Genomic DNA, 15,634 nt, shown 5'->3' on the forward strand with positions numbered 1-15,634 from the left:
ACTGGCTTTAGTGCGACTCTAGCATCGCTCAGAGCACATTGTCAATAGCATTTTGATCCATTCAGCAGACACTAAACAGGGCTCAGCTACAATTCCTTAAGCAAAGGAAAATAGCAATTCCATTTAACAAACAAACACTCTGGTCCCCCTAAAGGAGTTAGATTCTGGAAAACACAGTGGAGTTCTTAGGTAAACCAAAAGTAAACCATACAGCTCCCTTTTGAAGGGATGAGCAGTGATGTTGTTTCAGAAGGAATTACATTTAGGTGGTTCTGCAGGATGATGAACTGCAGGAGGGGGCATGCTCTGTAACTTTGCGCCATTCTTCATACGTTGGCAGCACTTTTCTTAAAAAGGCAAAACAAAAACTGTAGTTAGAATACTGAAATTAGATTGTTACCTATCACTGCTCACAGGGAAGAGCAACCAGCTATAGGGTTGACATACCTTGTTTCTCTTTACCCGACAGCTGAATAATATTTAACCTGCATTGAGGTGGCCTCTGCCTGCATTCAGTTCCAGGGCAGCACTCCCCATCTGGCAGTAAACACTGTTTGCAGAGACAATAACGATGTTACACCCCAGCAAGAATAATGTGAGCACCAACAAGAGCAACAGGAGCCTCATGTTAGTGGTCAGCAGGGGCAGGGGAGTCACGGACGTGTGTGTGGCCTACGTGATGCCCTTGGGCTTCAGCGGCCCTTCCCTTTGTGTAGGGGACTGTATGTTTTGTTTCTAAGGGAGTTTTATGAGAACTACTCCAGTCTCGGTTTGGCAGTTAAGAGGACAGGCACTTCAGGGGTGGAATAAATATCAAGACCATCGCTTCTTGATAAGAGTATAGGCGTCAAGCATAATCTAAGCAAGCAGAAGAGGACTGAAGAGCAATTGAGGCGAGAGCTTGCACAGGGGGTGGGCAGAGTGAGCTCTGCCCCAGGACCCAGCTGCGATTTCCCAAAGCACAACAGTGCAGCAGCACTTACCGTAACGTTATCTGTGAAAATGACACTCGCACCAAAAAAGTTGTTTGACAATATACAGTGAATTACAGGATGCTGCCAAAGGGACTGTAATGTGCTCACTAACACCCCCCCACACACATCACCCCTAGGGCAAGAGCATTTAACTGGTTGACCATGGGCTTGTCACAGGATTAGAAAAGTTTCAGGCTGCCTTTGTGCACAAGGCATTTATTTTAGGTGAAATAACCACTTCACCTTCTGCTCTGTGGCATTAAAACCTCTTTGAGAAGCCACATGGTCCCCATGTTGCCAGCCAGTCATTCCCCATGCCCATGCTGCACCTGCACTGTTCAACCCCAAGGAAGCCAGTGGCTGCTGCGAGGATGGCCTAAGGTGACCAAAGGGGACACAGAGCAGGGGAACAGCACCAGCATTAGGCTCCTCAGTGAGAACCTCGTGCCGACATGGCGCTTGTCCCCTCCACAGCCCAAAACAGCTGCCCCACTGCCCCACACAAGACAGGATCAGCCCCTGACAGTGTGTTCTGCCTGTACGGGAGCATGGGGGGCAGATCCCTCAGCACTGAGGCACCAGGTGAGTCAGGCTGTGCAGCTGTCAGGTTTATCAGGGCTGCGGGAATGCTGCTTCCAGGTAAGAGATCCTATCTAGTGGGACCTGGCGTGTGCCTACACACCTCACTAGATAGCACAGTCCTGCACCATTAGTCACCGCAGAGCCAGCCTTAACCCCTTGCTGTCCTTCCTAAAGCTGTTCCTCCCAACACGAGCGAGCACACGGCAGATGGCAACACGGACCCTCCAATCGGCCACTTGAGTCACTCAAACTAAAAGCTGTCATCTGCTTGGCCTCAACAGTATCAAAGAGCAACTCTTTAGGGCCTGATCTCAGCACAGGACGAGGAACTGATACTGTGCAAACTGCAGAATCCCAATAAAAGTTGATAGTTAACCCCTTTCCAGCAGCAAGGTGTGACCTTGGCCCGTCAAGGAAACACTGTGGGCGAGGTCATGGGCACATCCAGCCATGGCAGCCCAAGGATTAAACCCGGCTCAGTGCAGAGCCCGGTTGTTGCACCCAGGCTGGGACACACGGTGCCATGGTGGGCCATGGCACAGACCCCCAGCACACGCTTCCTTCTACCCCCCCAGTTAAGTTTTTATAGCAATTAATACTCCAGCAGAAACGAAAGCAAAGAAAACAACACACACTTTTTTCTTTTTTGTCTTCATAAATAACTAATCTCAATACTTCTCTTTGAATAAAATTTCTTCAGCTTTTCACAAAATATAATACAGTTATATAAACAACACTCAACAGCATCATTAACAGATAAGGCAAAAACCAACATGTAAATTGGCTACAGCACACAGGACACACGGCAACAGCTCCTTTCCCCAACCGACACTTGTTGCTGAGAAGCCAGGCTCAAACACAAGTGGATTGTATCAACCTACCGTTAGATCAAAGCTGAAAATGCTCTTGCATTTTTCAATAGGCAACAGTTTGTAGCTAATCTTGGACTTTTTTTTTTTTTTTAAAAAAGCTTTACACAGTCAGTTGCACTTTGAAAAAAAAACCAAACAACCGAACAAACAACACCACCTTTGACATGGTTTTTGTTCATTGTATTGCATGATGTGTGTTTAGCTGTATCTACAAAAGGCACTATAGAAAGAGAGGAGTCCGGCGAGGGGTGGATTGGAGCAGGTTGGAGTCATTTAATGCCCGGGATTACAGCACGAGACTCCCCACAGCGTCCCTGCACCCGACCTGCCTTGCTGCTGAGAACACTGATGCCCCAAACCCGTTTCAAAGGTCACTACGGCTCCTGTATGTACAAACCGAGCTATAATACAACTATTTACAGTTTGTAACACAGCATGGTGCAATCCTGGCCCCGGTGCAGCACTGCAACAGGCTGGAGGGAGCGAACCCTGCGTCGCAAGAGCGTTGACCTGCGCGGCTGAGCCGTCCCTGCCCAGCCCTGGTCCCCGCGCTGCCGGCTGCTTGGGGCCGATGCCCCGGAGACACTCACACAGTGCCCTGGCAATGCCTTTATCAGCAGATACGCCACTCAAGCACCTCCTCACTTCCCAGGCTTTGGTTTTAAAGTGAGGTGGAAACCTCCTTGACTGAAGTGGTCTGAGGGTGTTGAGAACAACCTCGGATCCTTGCAGTCCTGCGGGAGCAAAGCCAGTAGCTGTTCTGCAACGCTCGAGCGGCCGGGTCACAGTGCCACGCTGCAAGGAGGGCAAAAAAGCTCGAGCAATGGCTGGGAAGTTACATACACGATCACCACTTAGGGCAGCGGAAAAAAAATTACAAATTGGGTGCTTTCACAAGCAGGCTGAAGCCAGAGGCAGCCACCTCTCACCAGCTGTGTCCTGTTCTGTGCCGCAGCCACAGCCCCTCACCGCATTTGGTAAAGTTGACAACAGGACCCTCGCCATCATCTTCTTACTGAAATCAGCCGTCAGCACCGCTTCATGCCAGGCACCCCCCCTGTCAGTGCCCTGCTGCCCGACCTGGGGAAGGGAAAACGGCTTGGAAAGCTGGAGGGATGGAACACGACTGCTCTGCTGAGTTTTCCTAAAGTAACTGTACACTCTCACTGTTTCTGACAGACACAGCTTTGAAAAAAGCAGCAAGAAGTGTGGAAGCTGGCTGGCTGGTAAACCCGGCTGCTCCCCAGGAGCGGCAGATGGCCAGCCTGGCTTGGAGCCCCCCAGACACACGCTGCCCGCTGCAGAAGTGCAGCCGCTCCCGTAGGGCTGGCTGTGCCACGATCGGCGGCTGCGCCATGTGCCACCTCACACCGGGCAGCCGGAGGGGCCCGAGGGAGACACGAGAAGCCCACCCGCTGCAGAGGCGCGGAGCAGCATCAAGCCCTTCCCGGCGCGCACAGCAGCTCAGGAGGAGGCTGCTCGGTGCGCAGCCAGCGGTGCCTCAGGCTCCCTGTGAGCGCCGGGCTGGGACAGCAGCCTCATCCCTGAGCAGCCCCTCGGCTCTCCGGCACGAGTTGCTCCCCGGGCAGTGGCTGCCCACAGCGGAGCAGTGGGTTGAACCTGGGAGTCAGTGCCACAGAACAGAGCCCCACCAGCACCAGCCCGAGCCCCCTGCCTGGGGAGAGCCGGCACATGCATGCCCAAGGGAGAAAGGAGCTCTCGGGACACCTGCTCCCCCCTTTCTGCAGACGGCCGGGGCCCATCTCCGCTCATCCAAGTGTGGGGTGGCAGCTCCTCTCTGCAGCCCCTTCCTCCAGCTACACCACCGCCTGTGAAGCCCCCAGCCCGCACAGCTCCCTCCTCCCACTCAACATGCTGCTGCCCGAGCCGGGCCAGCGGCAGCGTCACCCCAGAGGTCCCCAGCCCTCTCCTCTGCAACAGGCAGCTGTGCCCAGGGGCTCTTGGGACCCTGGGGGCACTGTCCCTCTCTGCCTGGGAGGCCCAGGTGCTCGGCAGGGAGGCAGCCCCCGCTCCCTGCTCTCCCTGGCCTCCTCGCACACCCCAGGCTCTGGTGAGCCGCTCAGTGATGGTGTCAGCACATCATCCAGGGCTGGGGGCCACCTCCCACCTTGCCTGTCACAGCTCTCCCCTCCACCCCAGCACCAGCAAGACCAGCCCAGAGGGGACACAAACCAGTGCTCAATGGCTACCTGCCACCTGACCAGCCCACAGGCAGCAGTACCCCAGGACCCCAAACAGGGCACGAGACCCCAAATGGAGCACACACAGCAGTGCCAGGTTCCAGGCCTCCCTGTCCCTCTGCACCCACGTTGCTGGCAGCACCTCTCCCTGCCCTGCCTGGGGCCGCAGCTGCTCCGTGCCCTGCAGGTGCACACGCTCGGTCCCGGGCAGCACTGCCACGGTGGGGCTGAGGACACTGGGGGTGGCCCAGCTGCCACCCACTCCTCTGTGGCCCAGGGTCTTTGCCACTCTCTCCTCCCTGCAGCTGGGGTCACTGAGGCTCCCTCTGGTCACACGTGGGACAGCGGGACCTGCTTGTGGTAGGAGGCCATGCTGGGCAGCACCGTCCTGCCCGCCAGCGCCGGGCTGGCCTCACCGTACACAGAGGCGCCCGCGGGCTTCCTGGCCCGGCAGCAGCGGGCTGTGAAGCGCCTCCAGGACTCCAGCGTCTTGCCGGACCAGATCCAGACGCCGGAGGTGATGCCCACCACAAGGCACATGAAGTACTTGAGCATGAAGACGGCATAGTCAGGCTTGGGGCGGTGAGGGTCCCCCGGGCAGGAGCAGTTCTGCGCCCGCTCCCACGCCTCCCGGTTGTGCTGCTCGTAGATGTAGCAGGCAATGACGATGGTGGCGGGCACGGTGTAGAGCACGGTGAAGATGCCGATGCGGATCATCAGCTTCTCCAGCTTGTCAGTCTTGGTGCCGCCCTGTTTGATCACGCTGCGGATGCGAAAGAGTGAGACGAAGCCAGCCAGCAGGAAGAGGCTGCCGGTGAAGAGATAAACCACCAGTGGTGCCAGTACAAAGCCTCGCAGGTTTTCCAGGCTCTGGTTGCCCACGTAGCAAACCCCAGCCACTGGGTCGCCATCCACAGAGCTGAGTGCCAGCACAGTGATGGATTTGGCACTGGGGATGAGCCAGGCGGCCAGGTGGAAATACTGTGCGTAGCCAGCAATGGCCTCATTGCCCCACTTCATGCCGGCTGCCAGGAACCAGGTGAGGGACAGGATGACCCACCAGATAGAGCTGGCCATGCCGAAGAAGTAGAGGAGAAGGAAAACCACAGTGCAGAGGGCAGGGCCCGTGGTCTCATAGTGGATGTGGTGGTATTCCGGGTTGCAAGCCACGCTGGCATGCCCTGCCACCAGCCGCACAATGTAGCCCATAGAGACGAAGAGGTAGCAAGCAGAGAGAAAGATGATGGGGCGCTCGGGGTACTTGAAGCGCTCCATGTCAATGAGGAAGGTGGCCACGGTGGTGGAGGTGGAGAGGAAGCAGAGAATAGACCAGAGGCCGATCCAGAAGGTAGCAAAGGTCTTCTCATCCTGCGTAAAGTAGGGCTGGTAGCAGGGGATGGCGCAGTTGGGCACCTGCCCAGTCCTGATGCGGTTGTACAGCGGGTGCGACTCCTTGGAGATGGGGATCAGGGGTGATTTGCACTTGCACGTCCGGCCGCAGTCTGACCCCGAGGAGCGCTGCCCGCCGAGAGGCGTCAGGTTTTTGGCCGCGTCCTTGGCCGGGCGCGTGGGTTTCCCGAAGAAAGGCGGCAGGGTGGTAGCTTCCGTGCGGTTGTATCCCATGCAGAGCACCTCAGTGTCCCCCAGCACCGGCAGGCTGTCACAGCTCATCCTCTCAGGCCAGGCGAAGCCGTACTGCTGCATGATGGGCGAGCAGCCGGCCTTGGCCCGCTCGCAGACGGAGCGGCAGGGGGGCAGCGGCTTGGTGTAGTCGGGTAGGCAGATGGGGGTGTACATGCTGCAGAGGAAGAAGCGCAGGTCCGGGGAGCACTGGATCTCCACCAGCGGCCAGAACTGGTGCACCTCCAGCCCAGCCTCGTCCTGCGTGTCGTGGTTGAACTGGTTGGGCATGTAGGTGAGGTTGTAGCCGATGCCCTTGCACATCGGCACCGTGATCTCCTGGCACACCAAAGCCTTGGAGGCGGCGCGCCCCGCCGCCGGCAGCCCCAGCAGCAGCGGCAGCCCCAGCAGCAGCGGCACCGGCAGCCCCCGGCCGTCCATCGCCGCCGCGCGTCCTACCGCCGCCGCATGCCCCGGGCACCTGCCACCGCCGCCGCGCCGGGAGCGGAGCCCCGCGGGACGGGAGCAGCCGTGCAGCCGCCGCCGCCGCCACCTGCACTCTGGGCCGGGCGGGCGCCCCCGCGCCGCGCCGCGCCCCGAGCCCCGCCCCGGGACCGCCCCCGGGCCAGCCCGCCGCCGCTGCCCCGCCCCCGCCGGGGCTCCCCGGGACCGCCCCCGCCCGGGGCACCGAGTCCCGCGGCGGCCGGGCGAGGCGGCCCGACCGGGGACCGCGCTGCCCCCGGCCCCCGCCTGGCGGCCCCCGACCGCCGGCGGCAGCGGCGAAGTGAGAAGGTGACGGTACCGCCCGACCGCTCTGCGCCCGCCCCAGGCCCCTTGTCTGCTGCACGGGTCCTGACTCCTTCCCCTCTTGCCCCCGGGCTCCTCTGGAGACCCGAGAACCGTGACACCGCCAGACCCAGCAACACGCCGGCCCAGCCCGGTTTCCCCTCATCGGCGTAAAGAGCAAAGCGGGACACGGGGAGGAGGATGCGGGCGGCGTCCGCGGTGCTGCTACCGCTTCGCCCCCTCCTCGGGCCCTTCAGCCCCTCTCCACGGGAGGGAACCGGGGCCTCGCCCCGCCACAACGGGATGGGGAGAAAGGGCGGAAACCCCGGGGGTTGGGAGGCAAAAGGCGTGCGGGGACCCTGCCCCACGTTTGCCTCGCTCCGGCAGCCGAACATCAGCCCGGGTACAAGGGTCACGGCAGCGCCTCCCGGAAAGCGGAGCCTCCGTGGGGCAGGGAAACCGGCCCTGCCTCGCCCGCCCAGCGGGCGCTACCGCATTCCTGGCCGGGGCTCCTGGCGGGCTCGCCGCTCCGCCTCGGAGCCGCAGGAGATGTTTCACAAAGCACTGTCCCCCCGAGCAGGCGCTGGAGCGCGGTGCGAGCGAACGAAGCCGGAGCCACCGAGAGACGCTGCCCGGGGCAGACGCCTCGTCCCCACGCCCTGGGAAACGTGGGCTCCTGCTGGAGCCACCGCGGAGATCGTGCTGCCTGCCAAAAGGGATTGTGCACTAGCAAACACCTAAATTACCAGCCCGGTTTTCAGCAGCTTCCACTGCTCCTGAAGCCCAGGGCACACTGAGGGCACTCAGAAGGACAAACCTGCTTCAGAAGCCAGATTTGAGAGTCACAAGCTGCACCTGCTGTAGCAGTACCCTTATTCTGGCCGAGAAGAAAGGTTGCTCCTGAGCCCTTACACGGGAGCTCCTCACTTCTCAGTGGATGCAGATGGAAGGGCAATTCAGACCAAAGCACTCAACATCCAGCACTGGATCTGGTTCTGCTTGAAACCGCTAATCAAGACACCCACAGCACATCAGAGACAGAGACAGCTCACACTCGGGTCTGGTGCTGGGGAACACCAGCACCCAAAGTCTCGTGCACCCAAGATACTCCCACCTGTGTCCAGAGCCCAGAAAGCAAAGGCTCAGAGTGGGACTCGGCTCACATCTTCCTCGCAGAGCTAAAATCTGGCTCTGTGGCCACTGGCTCTGGCACCTATCAGCAGAGTGCTGACTTCCGCTACCACACACCAAAGTCATCAGGGATTTTTAAGGCCAGAGACTTAATTCTGACCTCCAAAATCCTCTGTGTCTACAAGCGCACCCAGCCTAGGCACGCATATCATTTGGCACTGTCGACCTTGATGCTTAACAACTTGTTTTTTAAAAGGCAAAAAAAAGCTCAAGTCCCTATACCTCTTTGCTTTACACTTTAAATTTTGCCTGTAATAAAGCTATACAGAAGAGAATTACAAGTCACACGTTCCTTTGGAACACAGTGGCCTATCCCTGGAGCAGGAGTCACAACTTTTAGCTCTCCCCAACAATGAGTTTCTGTGAACTAGAAGCCCAACAGAAAGCAATCACAGACAGTTTCATTATGGCTTTCAGTTGATTATCCAAATTACAGCTGAGAGCAGAGGGCAGCCTTTTTATTATCATCATCGCCATACAATTAGAAAATGCTGATGAAGCTCCACAAGAGCAGAAATTCTCTTTTTTGCTGCTATTTTTTCATTTTCATAAGTGTTCCCTTGGTCAATATTTTGGTTTGATCTGGCGCACAACGGGGAACTGGTATATAGGCGGGAAGGGAGAAGATAAGAAGAGGAAAATGGGGCAGCTCTTCATTTCAGTTAATCTATCAACTCTTGTAGCCTGGTCCAGGTTTCACCACTCCTCCAGATGTATCTAATTCTTACAGCCTGGCTGTAAATAATGCTGTATTTGCTACACTGGGGACACATAAAACCCAATTAAGAGTCAGGTAGACATCTGTTGGCTTGCTCTGTGCTTCTGTTTCCTTTTTTCTTTTTTTATGAATACGTAGCAGAGCAACCAGAACAGGATTAAATATGGTGGAAATCCAAGTACAGTTGATAGGCTTGTTATTCATCTCTACAGTACTGTATGAGAGTACAGTGCTTTACTTGCACCAGCACTATCAGTGACAGAAGCTGTGCCTGCACAAAACCTAACGTGCCAAACCCTGAAGATGAAAGACAAAGTGTTTCCCATCCCTAAGAACTTGCTATTGTTGTTTAAAACCTCTACAAATTATTAGGAAATCACCTTACCTTTAATCTGTGTGCAGAAGTGTTCATGAAGCTCCACCATCCTAGACAGGTCTGCTTGGAAGTCCAGTTAGTCCCTGCTCATGACTCCAGCTCAGAGGATATGGGCACGGGCTGACAACATATATGTCCTCACAGACATACCTTCCACCTGTTGAGGCATTTTCAGCTGGGATGCAGCAGTTCCTGGTAGGAGAAGAAAGTTAAAAAGTGGAAATTATTTCTCTGTTTGGTTCTTTCGCTGCTGTATTGTCAGCCTACACTGTTTACCTGGACAAACTGCCTTTGTGAAGGTTACTGTGACTTTTAAAAACCTTTAGAAAAGGACTAAGTGAGCTTCCTTTGTAAAGACCAGCTGTTGCCCTTGGCCTTTATAGAGAGCTCAGCAGACTTTTGCAAAGAGCTTTTCACCCTGGCTCTGGGCAGGGACAAAGCTGGGGGGCACTGATCTCGCTCTGGGCTTTGCCTGTACCGAAGCAGGGCTGGAACCTCCTGCCCCTCTCGTTGTAGGACCAGTGAGCCAGCCCTGGCCCTTGACCCTTCTTGCCTGAAGAAACAAATCCTGGTTTTGCCTGTACTGCCGACATGCCTCCAGCTCCTGGGAAAGGAGTGGTGGGGGTGACTGAAGGCTCCTGGTGCTGGTGGGCAGCCTGCCAGTCACCCCAGCTGGAGGCTGTGCTAGCTCAGGCACCGCTCAAATTAGCAGTGACCCCTGATAACGAACTGCTGGAGTAAGGGGGTGCTTGTGACCACAGAGCGGATGGCAACAGCACCAGACTGGCAAGGCTGTGCCCTGCTGCCTGCTGCAGGTGCAGGGATGGACAGACACATTTAGCATCACGACGTGCCAGCTCCAGCACAGCAGACCCACCGTGTACTGGTGCAAAAGGAGATGGATGTTTCCCCTGCGCTCTGGACGCGGCTGCACGCTGCACCAAGACAGGTGTGTTTCTGCTTTGACCTGTGAGGCCATGGGCTGCCAGCATGGCAAACCCCAGCACCAAGACTGATCTGGTGTAACTGGAGCTCCTGAATAAGATACCAAGGTCCTTGCTGCCCCCCAGGCAGGAGGAACGAGGCAGCTCTGAGCCCTTCACCAGCAGGCAGAGCAGAACGAGAATCACCTGAACCCTACTGAAGTGCAACAGCAGCAGGTGCAAACATTTCCTCGTGTGCCCAGAAGACTTAAAAGCTATGGGCTGGGGACAGGAATTCCAATTTAAATCACTTCAATGCTTTTCACTGTGGATGTCTTGTTGAAATTCCCTTGAAAATCCTAACCTACATCAATACTGTTTGTTTTTATATATACCTGTACAATTACATACCTTAACATATTGCAGGAAAGCAAAACCATGCCAAGCTGCAGCCACATTCAAAAAGCTACACGGGACTAGACAACTTCTGAGTGAATTAACGTGAAATCTGATTTCCAACAGTGACACAGGCTTCAGCAACATCTGGCAGAAGTGCTGCGGTTGATTTTCTTGGGGGGCATATTGCAGCCTGAGGCTTTCCAGATACGTAGTTTTTGAAACACATCACATAGTGCTTTTGCTTTTTTCTTTGCCTTATTTTACACTGGCCCTTGAAAAGAAAACAGTCCCCATAGTGAAGCTGACATGATAAATTAGTATGGCCCTGGCAAAGCCCTCACTCTTCATTCAGCAAATACTTATTTATGGACTTTCAAACTGTGGCTTATGTAACAACAGGGTGAGTGACTTTCAAAAAACCTCCGCCATGTATTGACCTGATAGAGCCTAATGGGTCCTTCAGAGCAATTAGGATTTATTGTGTTAGCGTCTATTGTGTATAGAGACCATTTTAAAAACATGTGTTATTTACCCAGAAGGCAGTAATGACTGTTTAAATACACAGCTAGATTGTTTCTGAAATGCTTGCTGCTCTACACATTGCAAAGAAGTTACTCCAAGTATTTTTCAGAGTTAAATACTTTGCTCCGCTGGGATTCCCAAGCAGCGTGATTGTACCACACATACATTTGTATGCTTATAGCTGTAAGTGAATTGAGCTCTCAGGAAAGCTGCCAAATGAGCAACCTTGAAGCATGAAATCTGAGATTTTTTTCTTGACCAAGGGGCCAGTGCTCACCTCCCCAGTGGTCTGAGCAGCTCAGGTCATTTCCCAGCTGAGGGAGCACGGCTTTTCCCACAAATCACACAAGTCTTGCCCTGATCTGAATGTCTAACCCAGGTCACCTCAACAGCCATGGTTTCCAGCATGGCACATCTCTCTGTGCATGTGAGGTGGGACCGTCACCGCTTCCCTACTGGGGCTGGCATGCAAAAATACGGGTGCTTCCTTCTGAACAGGGGCGCAGATTTGACAAGCCCGACCCCTTGGCAGGCACGAAGGAGCACATCAAAAATCATTATCTCATAGAAGCATTTGATAACTCATACATATAATAATAATAATAATACAAATTACTGCTTGCTTTATCTTCAGACTAATGCTGTTTTGATCAACGCCATCTCTAAATAGGTATGATTTATATTTCCTTTTTCCTTTGCTGTGAGAGACCTTCAGGGTGAAACTGCTCAAAGCAGTTCAGCTTTGGCACAATGCTTTCCCTGACCTGCCTCAGGTCACAACCTTTGGAAACTTGTTTCTATTCGCTTGTTTTACCTGTTAAAATAATTAAAATAATACCTGTTATAGTTGCAGTACTTTATTTCCAGGGACAAAAGCACTAAGCAGTTTTCTAATTGAGCAAAGAGAGACAGATTAGAGGAACCTCTGGCTGAAGATGTTGTAGCAAATACGTTGGAGTTAGGATGCAAGTTTGTGATGGCCAACATGCAAAATCCTCTGGAGAAAACACTCAGGCAGGGCTGAAGCTGTCTGAAACTTGTTTTGTGGAAAATTCCAACATTAAAAAACAACGTAAAACACACCAGTTTGTGCCAAACAGGGTGAGCTGCCCACACTTCTAAGAAATCCTGCAGCATCAGGAAAAGCCAGGAGGTTTCCTGGTGCAATGTGGACAAGTCCAAGAAGCCCCCAGCCTGGGGAGGCCTTGGGAGCGGGGGACACGGAAATCCTGGGGTGCCTGGAGCCTGCTGGGAAAACGGGCACATTCTGGCCACGAATCAGCCTGGTGAGCACTTTTCCCTTAGGTCCTGCCTGGCTTTCAGAGAAATAGTCAAAATAGAAATGTTTCCAAGAAACTGTCTGTGCTGAACTGGCCCTTCACAAAGAAACTGCTACCAGTATGAACACCTGTGGTTATGGGTGGTCTCTCCCAGCCTCAAAATTCTATGAATTAGTAAAAAACATAGGATAAAAACTGTTGCTGTTAAGAGCAATTTCAGAATGTGTTCAGAATAGTTCAAATCCAGTCTGGCTTTTTCTGAAAATACCAAGTTTCATACAATCAAAATAGGTTTCAAACACATAAACCGCTTTGACTGCATTCTTCACTAACCTCTCAAGACGCTGTAATCAAAATCTTCCAGATATAGTGATTCTAGACCCTCTTGAGGCAAACTTAAGGTTTAATCTTTATTTCCAGAAATTGTTATAGACCTGTCCTCTGGAAATTGGACTCCTTTATGACATGCCACATTGCCCACTCAAGATCAAAAATCACACACCACTTGAAAGCTTTATCCTGTGTGTGTACTCATCTATAGTACCCTAGAAAGTTCATGTGCAATCCATGTGTGGTGTTTTCATGAACCAGTAAGTATCAAGGCCTGAGATCTCCTGAAACAATGTTCTCTCCCTGACCTTTTAGGCATCCTTGCCAAGACCAGGCACTTCAGATTCCCCGTATCTGCTTTTGACATCCTCGAAGTGCTTGACAGGAGGCTGGAGGAACATTTGGAGCTAATGCTTAGTAAGTCACATCATTCACATCAAATGAAACAAATTAAGTTGAAATACAGTTTTAAATCCCTGCATAATCAACAGTTATTGGACACAAGTAAAAAGAGACAGAAACAGATGAAAAGGCAATTAGCACTAGCTGGAACTATACGTGTTTTGATTACTTCCTTCTGCAAGTCATTCGTGGGATAATGTAATACACAGGTCAAAGTGATTTTGGAGAGGATGTTGTTAGCAACCTTCACATTCAGGCATCAGTTAGATGTGAGGAATTAACACATGCAAGTGATCCACAGAGCTCAATCTTAAATAGCAGCAGCTTTAGCAGAGACCAGTCTTACAGAACTGGAGCACATCAAGAGATTTGCTGTGCAAAAGAAGGAATCCATTCTCTAAATCCTGTACCTCACTGCTATGTGCAGCACCATCAAGCACACAATGATCCTACCCTGCTTGGGATATGTCCTGGTGAAACAAGAAAGTGCTCCAAAATATTTTCAGTCCTACCACAAGTATTAGCACTGGGTTGCCAAAAATCTTTGATGACACTGCTGGGTGCACTTGGAGAAATTGCTGTGCAAGCTTCCAGCACACAGCTTCATTATTTGCCCCTCACTGTGCGGGGTGCTGAATGTACCTGCGGTACAAATAGCTCTCAGGTGGAGCAGACGAGGAACACAAGAAATGGGAGAAAGAAGAGATAACTCTCCCTGCTTTTGCAATCATTGTGCTAGTGATTGAGGATGGACTCATTTCAACAAACCCAAAGTTTGATTCTGCTTGCAGGAGAACTAATGCTCATCTAGCTTTTCACAGCCTCTACGAACTATTGCTGTAATGTGCTGGGAATACATATCTTTTTGAGTGAAGGTGCTTTTTGTTCCTCTTCTTTTTTGGAAAAGCATAGAGAAGGAACTTTCTCACACTCTACAAGCCAAAAGTAATCTTGTTTATTCCAAATGGGCAAATGGTAAAAACATTCAAATTCAGTGCTTTTTGAACCTCCAAACAGTCGGGCTCATCTGCTCTAGACATGGCTAATATTCGAGGTGAGGATGTTATATGATTGTTAGTGTGTGTTGTTCCTTATCACCACAGTATTCGTCCTAGAGTGATTTCTCTTCATGACTTCTGGGTGGAAAAAATCTATTGCTATTGTACTTGCAAATGTGTCCTCACCTCTCAATTTAGTGCAGTTAATTCTGGGTTCAAACCTGCAGTGAGCCAGAAGACCTAGCGCAAGCCTGGCAGTGAAATGCTGTTGGGTACAATACCAGGCAGAAATGTGCAAAAAGGATTAAACACCACTGGAGAATGTTCAATGGGATGAATGCAAAAAGCTTCAGCGGCATTTTGTCAGGAGCTCAGGGAAATGTCACATCAAGCATAAATTTATTTTAATATCAAATGGAGTAATCCAAAGGGGTTGGAATATGTTGATGGAACTTTGCTAATTAGAATTGATGCGTTTTGCATCAGACATTGAAAGCAGCTGATCATGTATGGTATTGGGTTGAGTTTGTCACAAAATCCAAAGCACTAAAATCAGTTAAGTTTCATGCTAACTTTTGAAGCTTTGTTTTCAGTTTGGAGTTCTTAGTGGCTCCTAAGTTGCTGTTCATAATTAGCTCAAGAGTCTGAATTTTCCTGTGTACCTGACACCAAGATATGCTGCACAGGAAATTGAACACAAACCCAGAGCACTGATTTTGTTTCTTTTTCCTGTGAGGACACTGCCTGGAATAAGATGCCTCACTGCATGGTATTGGAGCTTTGTCCAATAGCCATCAGACTGTAACTTCTGAGACTGGATTTGAAATTCAGGCTTGAAAACATAACAAAATGTCTGATCTGAAGCGGGGAGAGAGACTTACTATTAGGGTGGAGTGTTTACTTTGCTCTGTGAAATGTTTTTATAGTGTTCTTTATTTCTTCAAAGCTCTCTGTGCAATCATTTAAGGAACCAACATGTTGTCAGCCTTGTTAATGGCAAGTCTTGGAAGCATTTTTCAAACCACCTCTCTGATTCATCCTGCCAGTTTTTTCACATATCTAATATTTATATATGTAAACAGTTTATTTTTAGTTTCATGCTAAAAAGGGTGCTCATGCGTGTACTTAGAGCTTACATTTTTGTAATGAAGGTGTTTAATTGGCATCAATATAGTTATATTGGTGCTCTGTCAGTCTGTCCAAACATAATACCTTCTGCTCAGAGCTTTTTCTTAAACTGCTTTTGGCTTTACTATGTAAAGACCGCAGACTAACTTATTTGAGGGCTAAATTAGCTCTGTTCCTGGTAACACAAAGGTTTGTACATAGTCCTGCTGCAGGCAGAGCTTGGAAGGGTAGGGGCCCTAGCACCCATGAGGATGTCCTGTATAATTTTCCATTATATCAAGTGATGATGCTTCCAAAGGGCACTTGGGATTTCTACCATGTTCTTTCTTCCT

The 15,634-nt window shown here is 51.8% G+C and overlaps 1 protein-coding gene across 1 annotated transcript; it reads right to left on the reverse strand.

Annotated features, from left to right (window-relative positions):
- Window positions 1-4,748: 4,748 nt before the first annotated feature.
- Window positions 4,749-6,704, reverse strand: FZD5 (frizzled class receptor 5). Its single transcript, XM_082056376.1, has one exon. The coding sequence runs from the start codon at window positions 6,688-6,690 to the stop codon at window positions 4,960-4,962; it is 1,731 nt and encodes a 576-aa protein (XP_081912502.1). The 5' UTR covers window positions 6,691-6,704; the 3' UTR covers window positions 4,749-4,959.
- Window positions 6,705-15,634: the final 8,930 nt, after the last annotated feature.

The sequence above is a fragment of the Streptopelia decaocto genome (genome assembly GCF_964273445.1).
Source record: "Streptopelia decaocto genome assembly, chromosome: 6".
NCBI lineage: Eukaryota > Metazoa > Chordata > Aves > Columbiformes > Columbidae > Streptopelia > Streptopelia decaocto.

Coding starts and splice junctions, on each gene's coding strand:
- FZD5 (XM_082056376.1), bottom strand. CDS start 6,690: ATGGACGGCCGGGGGCTGCCGGTGCCGCTGCTGCTGGGGCTGCCGCTG.